The 16,819-nt window shown below is 39.5% G+C and overlaps 1 protein-coding gene and 1 pseudogene across 1 annotated transcript; one reads left to right on the top strand and one right to left on the bottom strand.

Annotated features, from left to right (window-relative positions):
• Positions 1-368: 368 nt before the first annotated feature.
• On the top strand, positions 369-4,911 carry LOC147336546 (uncharacterized; annotated as a pseudogene).
• A 369-nt stretch (positions 4,912-5,280) lies between these two features.
• On the bottom strand, positions 5,281-16,608 carry LOC147336545 (uncharacterized). Its single transcript, XM_086285472.1, has 10 exons — positions 16,283-16,608; position 15,908; positions 15,198-15,241; positions 14,481-14,614; positions 14,031-14,178; positions 13,540-13,683; positions 13,327-13,426; positions 10,497-10,501; positions 6,023-6,287; positions 5,281-5,668 (listed from the first exon to the last, which is right to left on the bottom strand). Exons 1-10 carry the CDS (start codon positions 16,606-16,608, stop codon positions 5,459-5,461), a joined length of 1,377 nt encoding a protein of 458 aa, XP_086141598.1. The 3' UTR covers positions 5,281-5,458.
• Positions 16,609-16,819: the final 211 nt, after the last annotated feature.

Below are 16,819 nucleotides of genomic sequence, written 5' to 3'. Positions count from 1 at the left end.
GGTTAATGTCTGTATCACTATTTACATTGTTGTAGGTAATAGTTAAATCATGACGTTTTAAAGTGTCTTATTTTCTCTGCTAATATGGAAGTCAAGTAATCTATGTGAATGAAAATAAAGCAATTCTAGTTCTATGTAGTGATTTTGTAAGCGGGTATAATACTTGCAAATTAAGTAGCATTTAATCTAAGCTTTTAGAATGTTTTCTTTAATATTGTTTTTCCCTTTTTAAAGCTGAAGTCGCAAGACTGTTTGCCCCTTACAGAGTGAGGCCTTCCTCAGCGCCACTTTCATCTCTGACCTCGCATTCTTCCAAGAAAGCATGCTGCTCCATTTACACACACACCTTCTTCTGTTTACATGATCATATGTCAGACACAGTGCCAGCTAAAGCAGTCAAATTTGACCTAGCAGCAGCTGGACTTGGAGAGAAACGGATTTCATTCCAAGGTGATGCTACATGTCATTTGTTAATATTTCAAGATTTAGTTTAACTACTTTTTTACTCTTATATGTACCATTTTTGTAGTAATGTACAGTAAGTAATGTGTTTTACCTGAAGGGATGATGACCCAGAAGTGGTCAAGGCAAAGATTGAGGATACCTTCCCTCAGCTAAAAGACACAGGAGGGTTTGAACTGCTGAGAATCTCGGGTACAACACGAAGCCGTAACCTGTGCACAATCCCAAGCCCAGACACTGGATATACAGTGCGATATCTCCGCAGTCCATTGAGTGGAATTGGACAAGCTTTGATCTATATAAGGCCACTGCAGAAAAGTATTGATTTGGAAGACGTGAGTAATGACTAGGGTCAGAATATGTTATTTGCATGTATTAATAAAGTAGTTCAAATGGCTAGCTAAGCTCAACTATGTGTCAAATCACTTTAGCTGTCAGCTGGTTAGAAACATGACTGCATATGAGTAATAATGTCACGGTCGCAGTGGCAGACCGTGTGGAGAGTGTGTTGAGGACCCAGGTGCGAACACAAGTGAGGATACGGGAGTGCACTTAAACAAAAGCGAGCCTTTTATTGTGGCTGATGATCACGAAAGAAACAAACAAGAATGAGGGCAGCACAAGAGCAGGAACTAAACAAACCTAAACTGGGAACAATCTATGCTATGGCTGGGGATACAAAAGACTGGGCATGGAAACACGGCGGGTGGGAACACAGACGACGCGACACAGACTGCATGAAACACAGAGACTAAATACACAAAAGGGATGATCAGGGGAAGTGGCCACACATGGGAGCACAGCTGACACAGATAAACATAACAAGACATGGCAGGAGTAAACAACACTGACGGGAGACTGTCAAAGTAAAACAGGAAGTACACAGAGGTGCAGACAGGAGGAGAGAGAGAGCATGGGCATAGTGGGCTGGGGAAACATGGAATGAAACACAAGGAGGGGAGACGAGGGCTCACAGATACATAGAGGGGCACACATGGGATAAAAGTCACAAGGGGAAATCAAATAAGGAACAATACACAAAAAGACATGAATACTAAGACTGCTGGGCCAACATGGCCCAGGATCACGACAAATAATGGTTCTGAATGTGTATGTAAGCAATTGTTAGAAAAGGTTTAGAAGGAGATATGTAATTTTGTGTTTACAATTTGTTTCTGCTTCTCACGTTGGCAAATGCGATTGCAGAACTGTCAAAATATTTTTTATCACAGTATGCACCAAATGTATATATATATTTTTTTATCTCCATATTCTCTGTAGAGCCTGAGAACCCTCCAGCAACAAGGACCCCCCACAAAATGCCTGAATTGTGACATTAACATTCCTTTAAATAAAATGAAAAACCACATCACTATATGCACAAGGTAAGGAACATCTTTGATTTTCTATATATTTAATATATAGTGTGGAAACTAAGTAAGTCCACTTTATTTATATTGGTGATGGATGCTGAAATCTCTGCCAATCCCTCTCACAGTTCATTGAGTGGTGCTGAACCTCAGTCTGTTACTGAAAGTCAGGCTAGGCAGACTCGTAGTACAACAGCAAGGTCAGAGGTCCCATCCTGTAGCAACAGTGATACCTGGAATCTGTCCTGCGGGGTAGAGGAACCAGATAGTATCATCTTGGAATCCACCATAACCTCAGCAAGAGCAGAGCAATCGTCAGGTGATATGGTGGTAGTGCAGGAAGATGCATCTCATCAAGATGAGGAAAAGTCACTTCTAGGGGAAAAACCAGGTAGTGACAGGAATTAAGTTAGGAAGATACCAGACAAATGGCAAAAAATACATATATTTTATTTCTTTTGATTCATGTGATCCATACAAATGTGTACCTTTCAGAGTGGAAATGTGAACAAGATGCAACCAGAGCAGCCTGGCTCTACAAGTCCAAGTTACTTTCAAAGTATGAGACCAGAAAGGCAGTAGTCCTGCAAATGGACTTGCGGGAAAGTATTGTGGATCAACAGAGATCACTTATCTCCCTCTACAAAGCCCCAAAGGTAGAGTGGGCGGGCCCTGTCATCTGCAAACTGGAAGGTATTGTTTCTGTATTGGGAAAACATTAGAAATCCAGTGACTGACTAATCCGAAACTTCACAAGTTTTTTTCTTCTTCTTCCTTTTAGGGGATGTTGCTGTTGGAGAAGGGGTGAAGAGATTCTTCTTCTCAAAGGCAGTTTCTCTAGTAAAGTCTGGTTTGCATTTGAATTTTGGTATGTATGAAACTAGACTAGGCACATTTATAGTGGATTAAATAAGAGAATATTTCATCATGTAAAGAAAATGTATTTTTTATGTAAATGAGTTAATTGTGTTAAAATTACTGCCTGGATTTCTCATACTCACCATAACCTAGATGTACTCTTTTCAGGGAACACAGATCTTACAAGACTGTTTGACGGTGAGCCAGAACACTTGACTCCATCCACTTCTCAGACCTTGCTTGAGAGTGACATGTTTTTGGTGGCAGGTAAGAAAGTTATGTACAGATTTAAGAGGAAGAGTAATTTAAAATAATACATGTGCAGCACTAAAGGAAAAAGCATTACTTGTGTTACATTATCCTAACTGTAACCATAAAGATGAAAAATAGATTGAATACAGTTACAAAACTGTTTGTCTTTACCCCCATGCAATGTTAGGCTAAGTGAATTTATTATGTTTGATCTTAGGAAGAATAATGGGACATTCATTCATTCATGGTGGACCGTGTGTGTCTGGTATAAGTCCTGCAATCATCCATGTCCTTTTTGGTGGCTCACCTGAAACAGCTACAGTTCAGATTGAGGATTGCCCTGATATTGATATCCGCAGCACTATTCAGCTGGTTTGCATTTTTGTACCATTATTTTAAAGAATTACTATTTCACTAAATATTAAATTTAGAGACAAGATTGAATAGCCATCAGTACCTACTACTGACTAATGTTTTTCCCTCTGTCCTAGCTTGATGGCACTGCTGAATTAACAGAACTGGAACGAAGAAATGTTCTCGAGCTCGCCCTGGCTTGGGACCTGCCAGGTGTCACACAAACCAGTAGAAAGTGGCTGTATGAACGTCTGCTATTCCACGCTGTGAGTACGGACTTACTCTCCCCAAAAAATGTAAATTTTAAATAGAAAAGCAAATCAAACCTTTGGATGTGAATAAGTACATTTTTCATATACATTAAAAAAATCTCTTTGGAGGCCATTTGAAATGCTTTATCAGTACAGTGGATGTTCTTTAAGTATTTAACATTTAAAGTGTGTTTTACTTTACGGACTCACACTTCAGTTTTGGTTTGGTCTCACTGTTGTAGGTCATAACACGAACAAGCCGTCAAGTCAAGCAGCTGAGGAAAGGACTTAAGGAAACCATGGTATGGCCGCTTCTGACAGAAAGATCAGACATCATTCCTCTTTTCTTACCAAGGGAATCAGAGACTGCTCCCTGTTGTGAGGTAAAGTCAGGTCACATCTTTTAACATCTGAATAGTAAAGGTATTTGGTTAATTTATGAAGGATTAACATTAATTGTTGACACAAAACATCAATATACTATTTTGTATGCTTGGGCTAGTCGAACAGCTGGGTTACATTTAATAAAAATACACCTAATGTTGCTGACGCTCTTAAGACTACAAGATAAGTAAAGATATAAAATGACAAATTAAGCTTATTTTATCTTGTAGAATTTAAGAGAAAAAATTAACCAAGGTGAACTATTTTATGCAGTCTATTCTAGAAAGGATAGTGTGGCCTGCCACAGAAGATGAAGATGAGGAGGAAAAGGAATGCTCTCTTGAGGATAAATGCAGAGTGGCAGGCTACCTTCGGTCCTTCATTGAAAATGGTAAGTCTGCTGCGATAGGTATTTTGCTATTGGTTTTCTCTGATTATACTTTGGTAAATTACATACAGTCCAGTGATCTCGGGTCATTAACAAAGTACACTATAGTATAATTTTGTTTTCTTATTTGCTTCATACTGCCTCCATGCAATACATAAAAAACAGAGTGGTGGCATTATCAGTTGCATTATAATTGTATGTAACTACTTTTACCTTTGTTACCATAAAAATATCTATGACAGCTACAACAGCAATTTGAGTGGGGCAAACATGTCTTGTGCTCTTTATGTAATTGTTCATCTTTTATGGTATTTCTCCATAAAAGATTCAAAATAATGACTATAGGATGTCATTATAGCTCAAAACAATGTTCCAATGCAGCGACTTGTGCACAACGAAAAGCCCTCATCAAGTTTTGGACAGGATGGGAAGTCTTGCTGAGAGAAATGACTGTGGAAGTGGTCAACAGCAGTCTTCCAAAGTCTTCCACCTGTTTTTGAAGTTCTACGTCCTATGAGTCATTTGTGAGTCATTTATGATGGACATTGAGGTTTGTCTCAACTCTACTGACTCAGGTTTTGGTCTGGTTTAGGATTGATTCCATAACCACATGGTAAGATTAGACCATTTTTCTTTCTTGCATCACATTACTGTACTCAGTGTTCAAAGAAACTGACAATCTAGTGAGTTCTAGTTCCTTTAATACACTTGACAGTGTAAAATACACAGTACAGGTGAGCATTTATTGCTTTTTGTCAGTTTATATTAAAAAGAGTTCATTTACATGTACATTATAAATTACACAGTATGTTTATTTTATTCTCGCTACTGGAAAATTTATTTGCATTAAGATGTTATACTACTGTACCGTGTGCATTGTATTAAATCTGCTCAGAGTTGACATGTACTGTACATCCAAGAAATTAATATCAAATCAAATCACTTTTATTTTATTGTCACTTATTTTTATTATTAATAAAGTGACAGCTGTGTAAAACAAATCCTGTTTTATAGCCACTCACTGTTTTGTTGAAAATGAAATTGGTTATGCTGTTTTGAGTCAGTATTAGCTACAAAGCCATAGATGTAGAAACTTAAAAAAGGGGTGTGAACATATTGCACCTGCTTACTTTGAAGAGTTAAGGTGTGGTATCAAACATAAGTTTGAGTAACTGAACAGTTTCACAGTAGGTATCCAAAGCTTGACTGAGTGAAACGTTGTTGTTTGGTAGCACAGCAAGCTCTCGTTCACTCAGTGCACGTGGGAGCTGAATCTCAGGAATGGTGATCTCATTTGATGGGCGGTGATTATGTGGTCCTGTCCAGTCCACACCATAATCCTCATCAACCTGAAAGAGCATGCACATGTCTTAAATCTAAACTGAAGTGGTGATTCCTGCAGCTGTTCCTAGATGGACTTATTGAGTCTGTCAGGGCCTATGTGAGTTTCTTAGGCATAATTATTTATCCACCCATTCTAGGTCAGGATTAGTTCTCTTCAGGCATAACTAATTTAACTTTGTTTAAAGTATTGCCATCTATACCTGACAGATGGAATAAAAGGAGAGAATGGCTTGGGAGACATTTTCACTTACAGGAGAAATATTTGGTACACCAACTCGAACAGTAGAAATAAACTCATCTCAACTACAGATAGTAGAGTTTTACATAGAAGAACAAATACGGATCAAATAGTCATGTACCTGTGACAAATCTTGTCCCTCCTTTCTGTGCAGCAACCAGAGTTGCAGAGGTGAATGGTTGTTTGCTGTTCTGAGTCCGTGCTGATTCCATGCTTCCTGGAATGACTGAAGATGATGTTGAATGTGATGCAAAAAGCATCTGTGCAGTGCAAACAAGTCAATTTCTTCACAAGGGTTGAGCAGTCCTTGAATCTCCAGTTGGGTGAAGATTGTATAGAAAAGGTCAAGGACGTTTTCATATACATCCCTCCACAGGCGCTCAATGCTATAAGACACAGTGAGGGAAATTGTTCATTTATGGTTTTTCAGGCATTCCTACGTCAACAACCTTCCAAGTCAATTATTAGTGTAGTGTTAATATGCTGTGAAACCAGTCAATTATGCTCAGAAACCATTTGTTTTATTACAATTGCATGTGTGAAAAAAATGTAAGACAGGCCATCAATTTACTTGTCCTTACCGCTGGTTGTTGTGGAGCAGGGAAATTATTTTACTGCTATTGTTAAATAATTATCAACAGTACCATTGCATTAAGAATATAATCTGCAGCATGGATATTGCATTCAGAGGTTTAAACAGTGTCTCTTTCAGAAAGACTGAGTTGCAGGCTGACAGGAAGTTGTTTGCAGAAGTGAAAGCAGACAGTTATTTTGAGGAGCAGGCCAGACGAGGCCATTTGAATTACTAGGTTATTCAAAATGATCATTGCTGTAACAGAGTAACAGATAGCTTTAAGAAGGCCTTAAGATGCTTATGCACACAGTTATTATGTTTAGTAGAGGTTCTTGATTAAAACATTTATTTTAAGTAGATGACATATCCATAGTTTCAGTTCGATTATTACATATACGAGAGTGGTTTCTGTCTCTCTGTCTGGTTAGAGGTCAGGAGCTAGTCACGAGGTGAAACAGGGTGCAATTGTGGTTAGCACATAGACACAGACACACACACTCAGTTAGAGAGAATTATTTAGAGGGGGAAGTTTAATTATGTCTTGCTGGGGTTGCAAAGAGCAGTTTGTCGCAGAACTGCTGCTGAGGTGTCAAGATGACAAGCGAGCATCCGGCAGTGACAGGATGCACCTGTTATGAAGATGGAAGACGATGTTCTTTTTAAACTGTGTTAAAAGGTCATTGTGGTTTTGATTTGACGTATGTATATATCCTGTCTGTGACGTATGAAGGGGCGTCAGTAATTCAAACCCTGATGCTATAAAAATCTGTGTATGCTCTGATTAAGTCGAAGACCACTTGCTGTCTGCGTACAGAGTGTTCTTCCCACACGTGTGAAGTCATTAAAAATCATTGTTTGACCAAAGAGCTACTGGACCTTGGTGGTTTGTACTCTCCTTCCTCAATTTTGAACCTTAACATTTTGGGGGCTCGTCCGGGATTGAGGAGGGAGGATTGGAGGTGTAGACGGTGATGTATTTGGTGGTCCGTTGTGGTCAGACAGGCAGGCGTGACCCGGCAATCAAACTGAGGGGACAGGCGCCTTTAAAAAGAGGTAGGCACAGGCCTGTTGATTTTATCCGAAGTGTGCTGAATTGGATGATAAAATTAAATGTCCATTCAGTAAAAGTTGCCGGTAAATGTCTGCTTTGATTTTGATGAGAATCTCATGACAGTACTGAGGATTTAAAAAGCAGTTGGACTGCTGGTAATGATTGAATGCGGTTGGACCGCTAAAAGGATTTAATACGGTTGGACCGTGGGAAGCAGTTGGACTGCTTAATGATTTTAGTATGTTAGGGAATTTGCTTATTTTTTGGTTATAAGGTTGGACCTGCTTCAGTTATATACTTGTTTTGGGTGTCGATTGTTGTTTCAAAGTATTATAAATTATTTTAGAACGGAACCGTGGGGGTTCTAGGAAGCGCAGAGCCCGGAGGTTATGCTCCCTCCTTGTCGTGGACGCGCGACATTGACCTGTCGGCGAACAGGGTTAGTTCAGTTTGGCTTAACTGTGGGGTACAGGGCATCCTGGAATAAGCTAGTGGTTGGACCACTCTACCGTTTGGAACGGTAGTCTGCGCTTTTTTGGTTAGCAGAAGTTGGACTTCGGGCGTGTGACTTTAACTTAAAACTTCGGGGTAAGCCTTGGCTGTGAAATGCCAAAAATAGAGCTTCAGGCAAAGTTTGGGTTGGTTGACGCTTTTAAATTGAGTTAGGGACTTTAGAGATGAGGCCAGAAACTGTTGGACAGATACTGGTTAATTGATTACAAAAAAGTTGGACTTTTATCGGTTAGACCGTTAACTTAAATTTGTCGAAATTCGGTAGGTGTTAAAAGGCCTAAAATCTGTGCAGTTGTAAATATAAGACGTCTTTGTAAATATAAAATAATAGATCTCTGTGTGAGAGGAGTCTGAGGCAATGCTGGAGCTATTTTTACACGGAGTGTGTGTGAGTGTGAAAATGCAAATTAGTAAGCAGTGAACTGTTTAAGTCACAGTTGGTTTTACAAATACTGCTGCAAACATTGTTGAGTGTGTGTTTAAGATGCCATTTATGTTTATTAGAGGACTATAAAAAGTTTTGAGTTGCCGTAGTGGATGTATAGTAATTGGCTGAGTTTGGATGTAGATATATAAATATATTGAGTGCACTGTGTATACTTAAGATTAACATATTACTTCTCTCCAGCAATAGTTGCTGGTGTGTTTTATTTTTTCAATTTCTTGTGTGTGAGAGGATTATGAAATCATTGTGTGAATGATGCTACATTCTAGATCAAAAGTTAGTAGAATTACAGAGGGGTTGTAGATTGTAACTACAAAATAAGTTTGATTAGCCTGGAGAAACAGAAAAGCAGCTTGAGCTGCTCTGAGAAGCTGCGTGCTGTGTGTGTGTGACAGGAAGTTACATGCCCATAAAAGGAAGTCTGAGAGAGAAGTGTGTGCGTAGGCAAACTGCAGAGTGTGTGCGTGAAATAAGGGTGTTGTTTTTACATCAAGGTTTAGTAGAACTAAAGTAGAACGTTACAAACAAACAGATAAAAAAGTAAAATAAAGAGAGAAAATAACTGACAATTACATTAATGAATAGAAAACATACATACACAAAGTGCCATATGTGAAATTATTCGAGGAAAGAATCAGAAGTGAGATAGTTTAATATAAGATGCAATGAAGGAAGCAGCTTACACTCCTTTAATTTCCAGATCCAGTGTGTTCCCTATGCTCATAGCACCCCTGCCCACTTGGCCCCGTATCAGGCGAGTATGGAAGGCTGGATAGCCCATGACGGGTAAGATCCCACCTCGAAACCCTGGGACAACCTAAGGCAGGCACAGTCACGATTACTCGGCCTCCTGTGACCTCAGACTCACTGGTGAGATGAAGTGAAGAAGACGGGACCTCAAGGGTAAAGCCGCTGGGCTGAGGCAGAGGGGGAGAGTGGCAAGTGGAGCCCTGACTTCTGGCTGAGGAGCAGGAATGCTGTTAATAAGGTGGGAACTTAAAATTTGGGTTAGCAAATTTGGGAAAGACAACTGACGGCTTAAGTGGAGAATTGTGCAGGAGTCTGAAGCACTGAAAAAGCAACATATGCAAATTCACATACACAAACAGAAAATGCATTAACCTTATAAAGACAAGACAAGCTCATGGAGTTTAATGCATAGACACTGATTAAACCTGGCCAAGAACACAAACATATGCAATGAAGAACAGCTTGCTATTTTGTATGAATGATACAATGGTGTGAATGGTTAATAAAATACATTTGAGTTTGTAATTGAGGAATAGAGAAGCCATAGGACAAAGGGAGTTATGAAAACAAAAAAGTGATTAAAGTAGTTTTAAAAGAGTGACTTAGGAGTGCTCTCTCGTACTGAGTGATCAAAACTAGTGATCACTGTAGAAAGAAATAAAATAATTTAATAAGGTGGTAATGTTTAAACATATGTTTCTGTTGTTACAGCAACTTATTGAGAGATGACTCAGTATGTAAATTAGCTGAAGTGAGTGGTGACGTCGGAGCTTCCTGTATGTGTGTGACTGAGGAAGTGACTTTCAGAAGAGGAAGCATGGCAGACAAGAGAAGTACAGAGTTGGGTAGGAAATTTATAGTTTAGTGATTATATGTTGTCGTAAGGGGGTCTTATGCTGAATTTAAGTATGTTAAAGAGCATAAGGGGGTGATTTTTGTGTGCAAATTGTGTGGTTTTAATGAGACTTTCGGTGTATTGAGGAGGTGAAATTATGTGGTGGCAAAACTTGTGTGTTTAAGGTTGTTGAGGTTGTTGTGGTGATGGGTTGATTCTGTCAGTTAGGTTCGGGTTGTTGTTGTTGTTTTTGTTTTTAATAAAGGGAGTTTGATTAAACATGGACATGTTTGAGGGGCCCATTATTTTGTAACAGTGCATTTAAAGAAAACCTGTCAGGTGATTTTGTTTTGTGTTTTCATGAGCTAATAATCAGCTCTATTTTTTTTTCATTTTTGTTTTAAGCAGGCCTGCAACAGTGAATAACCGGCGCTGAAAATTCTCGGGAAGAGCAAATATAAGGGGGGCTTTCCAGATTACAACTGGCCAAGGAGAAAGCTACCTGTGGGGACTATTCAGGTCGTAAGTCCCTGTCCAAAATTGTAGGATTGTAGGAGTCAATCCAGTCCAAAAGCATAAAGAAATATTTTCCTATGGAAAAATGAATGAGCTCATTTTGCTGAGGGTGGAGAAGTTGCGCGGGAAGCTCCACTATTAGCAAATATATGGTGTGACTGCATGTGAAGGTGTGTGACTGGATGAAGGAGGATGAATGAATGTGGACAAACAATTGGCTTTTACCAGAGAAAATTTTTGTTTTGTAAACTGGGGTTAGATTATGGGATTATAGTATATTGTGGGGAGAATGCCGAATGTTAAAGGGGAAACATTTTTGATGTAACTCAGTTACCATTAATTGAAGAAAAGACATGACTGATAATTGTTCTGTTTTAAGTTTATTTTTATGACATGGATTGGATCATGAGGGGGAAAACTGAGCATTTTAAGTTTTGTATAGTATTGTGACACATTTCATGTGTCAAAATAAAGGGGGAATTTAAGGTTTAATAATTTAATTGTTTAATAATTTAGGATCATTTTAGGACTTTTTTGGTTCTTATTATGTGTGATTATGTTTGGGGGTTTGTTTGGGTCATTTGGATATGGTAAAACTGAAACTGTTATTTTTATGTTAAGGTTAAAGGATTAAAGTGAACTGAATCCTGTTTAGAAGATACAATGCCGGGTTTTTCAAAGCTGTGTACAAATCTTAGAGGGAAATTGTGGGACACGTTGACAAAAAGATATCCTTTGGGGAAATTAGTGAGGGTTGAAGGAGGAGAACAGGTTTGATTTCTTTTTCGATTTCTAGAAGAAGTGGTTATAATGTAGGCTTACACATACAGATATTACATAGATTTATTTTTAGGATAAAGGGGAGAGCTTATAAATAGAAATGATTTTTATACATATTGCATTTTGTGCCTTTAAAGGAGTTGTGGCTCAAAATCGTCTCTGGAGGGTCACGAGCCTTTGGCTAGCGCTATGATTAGCTAATCTACTGTGAGGATAATATGAGTTCATGAAGGATTGCACACGCTTACAGACACAGAGTCCATAAACACACATGACAGTATTGATTCCAGGCATAAGGCCTAAAATTCATTTAGCTTTTAACTGAACTTAAAAGAAGGACCAAAGAGGAAGGAAAGCATATATTTTGGTTAAGTCTGATAAATTAGAATTAGAAGGTATTGTTACATTAAAAGGAGCAAAATGAAATAAAAAGGCTATACCAAAAACAGATTATAACATAGGAAATGTGAGGTTTTAAAATGAAGTTAGTGTTAACACACAGGAGTTGTTTTTAGGCAGCATTTAGCTATGATGAAATTTATGCAGGAGTAATTGCTTATATGCTTAAACTTAATTGATTAAAGTGGTTGTTTTCTTTTGGATCTTTTAGTAGAATAGGCGCTTACGATGATTTTCTTGTTAAAAAGGTGACTTAAGATTAGAGTGGAGAAACTTGCAGCAGCGCTTAAAGAGTTTTAAAGTGATGAGTAACGTTGAAGAATATATATAAATACAAGTCAATAAGTTAAGAAGATAATTAGGATCATGCTTTTGATTAAAGAGTCCCAAATAGGATAAGTTAGGGAGGTGCAGGAAAAGGTGTTTTGTTTCCTTTGCAGAAGATCTTGGCGACCACAGGAGGGGCGAGGATCCTGGAGATGTCGAGGCCTCATGAACCGCGAGAAAGGGACCGAGAAAACCTAAGCTTACACATGGAGTGTTCTCGAAGGGGAGCTGGTGTCTATGACTGGACCAATTGGATGACATGAGGTTGTCTGATTTGCTGAGCGAGGACAAAATGTATTGCGACCTCTGGTGTGCCAGAGGTCGAGAGAGGGAATGTGGAGCAGGGAAATTATTTTACTGCTATTGTTAAATAATTATCAACAGTACCATTGCATTAAGAATATAATCTGCAGCATGGATATTGCATTCAGAGGTTTAAACAGTGTCTCTTTCAGAAAGACTGAGTTGCAGGCTGACAGGAAGTTGTTTGCAGAAGTGAAAGCAGACAGTTATTTTGAGGAGCAGGCCAGACGAGGCCATTTGAATTACTAGGTTATTCAAAATGATCATTGCTGTAACAGAGTAACAGATAGCTTTAAGAAGGCCTTAAGATGCTTATGCACACAGTTATTATGTTTAGTAGAGGTTCTTGATTAAAACATTTATTTTAAGTAGATGACATATCCATAGTTTCAGTTCGATTATTACATATACGAGAGTGGTTTCTGTCTCTCTGTCTGGTTAGAGGTCAGGAGCTAGTCACGAGGTGAAACAGGGTGCAATTGTGGTTAGCACATAGACACAGACACACACACTCAGTTAGAGAGAATTATTTAGAGGGGGAAGTTTAATTATGTCTTGCTGGGGTTGCAAAGAGCAGTTTGTCGCAGAACTGCTGCTGAGGTGTCAAGATGACAAGCGAGCATCCGGCAGTGACAGGATGCACCTGTTATGAAGATGGAAGACGATGTTCTTTTTAAACTGTGTTAAAAGGTCATTGTGGTTTTGATTTGACGTATGTATATATCCTGTCTGTGACGTATGAAGGGGCGTCAGTAATTCAAACCCTGATGCTATAAAAATCTGTGTATGCTCTGATTAAGTCGAAGACCACTTGCTGTCTGCGTACAGAGTGTTCTTCCCACACGTGTGAAGTCATTAAAAATCATTGTTTGACCAAAGAGCTACTGGACCTTGGTGGTTTGTACTCTCCTTCCTCAATTTTGAACCTTAACATTGTGAACACTTCTGCCTGTAATGTGAGAGTTCCTGTTCTCCCCCATTGTCTGCACCATGAAATGTGCAACCTTCACATTTTCCCCTCCTTTGTCAGACCTGGAAAAAAAGTAGAGAAGTTTTGATCCGAGTCAGTGAGAGTAACAATCTGAATAAAACTACTGTCCAATACAGAGTTTTTTGACATACTGTATTTGTTAAACACCTCTTACCGGACTCTTGACGGTATGCCATATTGTCTGATTGCTGACAAGAAACCATCAAAAACTGTTGTAGCTTTGTTGTTGGTGGCAGCTTTAAGGTAGACAATTAACCTCGAAAAACCATCTATCCCACCATGGACAACAAATCTCCATCTGACAAGGCAGAATTAAATAAAACAAAACAAGAAAAAACATTGTCATGTCCCCAGTTACATACAAGCAAGACCAATATTTCAGTTCCATATAAAGTGACAACATGTTATAACAGGAATGTAAAAGAAATAATAGAAGGGAAACTTCAACACTTTACAGAAAGATCTGTAGTGCAAGGAATCACATGCATAATGTAAAGCCTCAGACATGACTATAGCGAATCCTGTAAATGGCCTTATATGACAGCATTTAAGATGACATTTACAAACTCAAGGCTTCATTTTACAATTTTATACATGCATCCTGTTACTTCAATGGAATAGGGAAAAGGTGATGCAAATACTGACCGAATTAGTTTATGATTTCCATCAATATGCCAAAGGTGATTTGGTGCTGGTACACTGTACTGACGACGCCTTGCAGTCTGAATAGATAACCGCCGCATCATGACCCCTTCTGGATTGACTCGTCTCATTGAATCCATCAGTTGAAATCCTGATTAACAAACAGATCATGTCTTAGTACTACCAACTACAAAAAGACTGTATTGTAAACACTGTAATGCTTATGAGACAGATCTTCATTGCTTCAGGTAAATCTCCAGGTGTTGTACAGATTTACTGAGGAGAGAGAATCGTGTACAAACTGGTTCAAACAGGAACATAACTGCATAACAGTGATGCGAACATGCCTAGTCATTTTTGATGCCTACATTATAATATCACATCATGGCTACACTGACACATGCTTTCTGGGCCAGAAACTGGTGTTTGGATATTCAAACAATATCAGCTTACTTTGAATGTGTATGCCTCTGGATCGTAGATGTCCCATCATCATTCTGCAGCCGGCATTTGGGTGATGACGCTGAATGTCCAGCACTTTTGCATCCAAGTCCTCATTCCCAATAGAAGAATACCTATCAGATTTTCTGCACATAATTTTTTTTTTTAGTATAACAGCAAGTCTCAACAAAACGTTTTCCTGAAAGAACCAAGGACGTAAATGTATTCTTGTTTTAGCTTTACTGAAGACACCAGAGAAAGTATGATATTTAAAACGCTGCTGTAATAGACAAAACCATTTCAATAAACTCGCTACTTAACATCAACTTTGTTATGTGTTATTAGAGAACAATTAGCTGCAAACAGCAATGAAACATTCAACTATGTACTATTTAAAGCACTAATGACCCTGCTGTCTACCAAGATGTGATAAGTAAGTAGACTGTGGAAAGCTGGTGGGTCTACTCTCTGTGTAAAAGGTTCCTACAGGTTCGACTGCCCCCAGTCTCCGAGTTAACACACTCTAACAGCTAACACTGCGCCGGCTAAACGTGTCTCAACAACGAGATGGCGCCGATAGCTTTAGCCGGAGCTGCCCCACTTATTTTAGACATTCACAATAAAAAAGTAAGCGATAATATTTCAATATCAAACGTCATAATTAAGATCAACATCTAAATAATGCTGTGTACAGACTCACACAGGTGTTAAATTACAGCATAAACTTACCTCAGACATTCCTCCGTCATTCTCCTCCTAATTGTGCTCGGAGACTAGGGATGGGTATCGTTTAGGTTTTATCCGATACCGGTGCCAAATCGGTACTTTTGAAACGGTGCCGGTGCTCAAACGGTGCTCGAACCGGTGCTTAAAGAATGGAGAACACAAACTTTGTCCAAAAACCTCTCATGTTCAGCTGTTTTTTTGTGAAAAGATAACAATGTTAGCCTTTTCTGCAGCTATGTGGCATATATGGTATCACTCTTGGCTGGAAGCAGTGCTTAAACAATGGAAAAAACACAAACTTTGTCCTAAACCTCTCATGTTTAACTGTTTTCCACTTCTTCTTTGGTCATTTTAGCCTTTTTGGCCAGGGTGAAGGGAGCATCTGCCATCAAACAAGAAGACAGCCGCATGTAGTTATGATGATGTTTGCTAGTTCACCTTACATGCATTAATGTAATAACGTGGTTAGCCTACTCAACGTAAATTACACACGAACAACATTAAGCTACTCACGCAGAGAAGAACGGCTGCTGCCATCATCATCCGTCATCATTTCTGCTACACTGGCAGGGCTAGGGGCCAGGACTCTATTCTTCGGGTTTTTGGGGGATGTTGCTCCGGGTCCGATAACTGGCAACCCACCCGACGTGCACGGTGTGAGGTCTCGCAGCAAGCTATCAAATACGGCGCATTTCTCGGCTTTTAAAAAAAACGCTACGTGTCGCCAGGTGTTTCATCGGATTCGAGGTGTTACCTCCTTTGACAGTATCACAGTATCAGCTTAAAGCACTTGTTGCAGGCTGCTGAGTTTGCATATTTTGCTGTGAAGTACAGCCAGACTTTTGACCGCTTCGCCTTGGGCATTTTTAATCTGTAGCTCTGCTCTAAAAGAACGTACGTACCTGGGCCCGCCTACTATCCTCGGAAACGTAAAATGATTGGCTAGAAGTGTATCACAGCTCAGGAAAAAAAAAAGCACCGAAATAAAGCACCGAAATGTGCGCTGCTTTTCGGTCTGGTTACTACCGTTTATGTCAGAACCGGTGCCATCATGGCACCGGACACCGGTACCCATCCCTATCGGAGACACAGAAAACATATCGGCAATTACCCCGATGGTTATCCCGGACAGCACTAAAGTCCTGAGTGCTGCAGCCGGGATTTCAAGACGTGGACGACCAACATTTGAAGACAGTTCTTCCTCGGCGTATTCCAAACGAACACGGTGCTGAATTGATCTTAAACTTTCGACAATGTTGTCATCAATGCTAACATCTTGAAGAGCAATTATCATCCTAAGCATTTCAGAAACATCATCTAAACGACTCAAAACAGTATCTACCGGTAAATGATCCCTCTCTATCTGATCTGCTAAAATGAGCAGAATTGACTGAAGTTCACACCAGTCCGCCATCCTCCGTGACTTTTGACCTAGCACGTTTTTGCTAGCTGTAGCAGGCTGTATCCCAATTCAGGGTCTGCAGCCTTAAAGTACGCAGCCTCAACGATCCTCAAGGGCCGCATACTCAAAGACCGCTAAGGCCGGAAGTGTGAGGCTTGTGAAATGGGACAGTCTAGCCTCCGTTGCGCTGCCCAGGTTGCCTAGCAACCATGATAATAACAGC

This window comes from Aulonocara sp. 'chitande type north' Nkhata Bay, linkage group LG3 (genome assembly GCF_057382095.1).
Source record: "Aulonocara sp. 'chitande type north' Nkhata Bay isolate Kocher_YH1m ecotype deep benthic linkage group LG3, A_spYH_male_GT1.1, whole genome shotgun sequence".
Lineage (NCBI taxonomy): Eukaryota > Metazoa > Chordata > Actinopteri > Cichliformes > Cichlidae > Aulonocara > Aulonocara sp. 'chitande type north' Nkhata Bay.
This window is presented reverse-complemented; position numbering and strand designations above follow the sequence as displayed.

Coding starts and splice junctions, on each gene's coding strand:
- LOC147336545 (XM_086285472.1), bottom strand. CDS start 16,608: ATGGCGGACTGGTGTGAACTTCAGTCAATTCTGCTCATTTTAGCAGAT. Junction 13,427..13,539: donor GGCATACCGTCAAGAGTCCG/GTAAGAGGTGTT, acceptor CTTTTTTTCCAG/GTCTGACAAAGGAGGGGAAA. Junction 5,669..6,022: donor AGGGACAAGATTTGTCACAG/GTACATGACTAT, acceptor ATGCTCTTTCAG/GTTGATGAGGATTATGGTGT.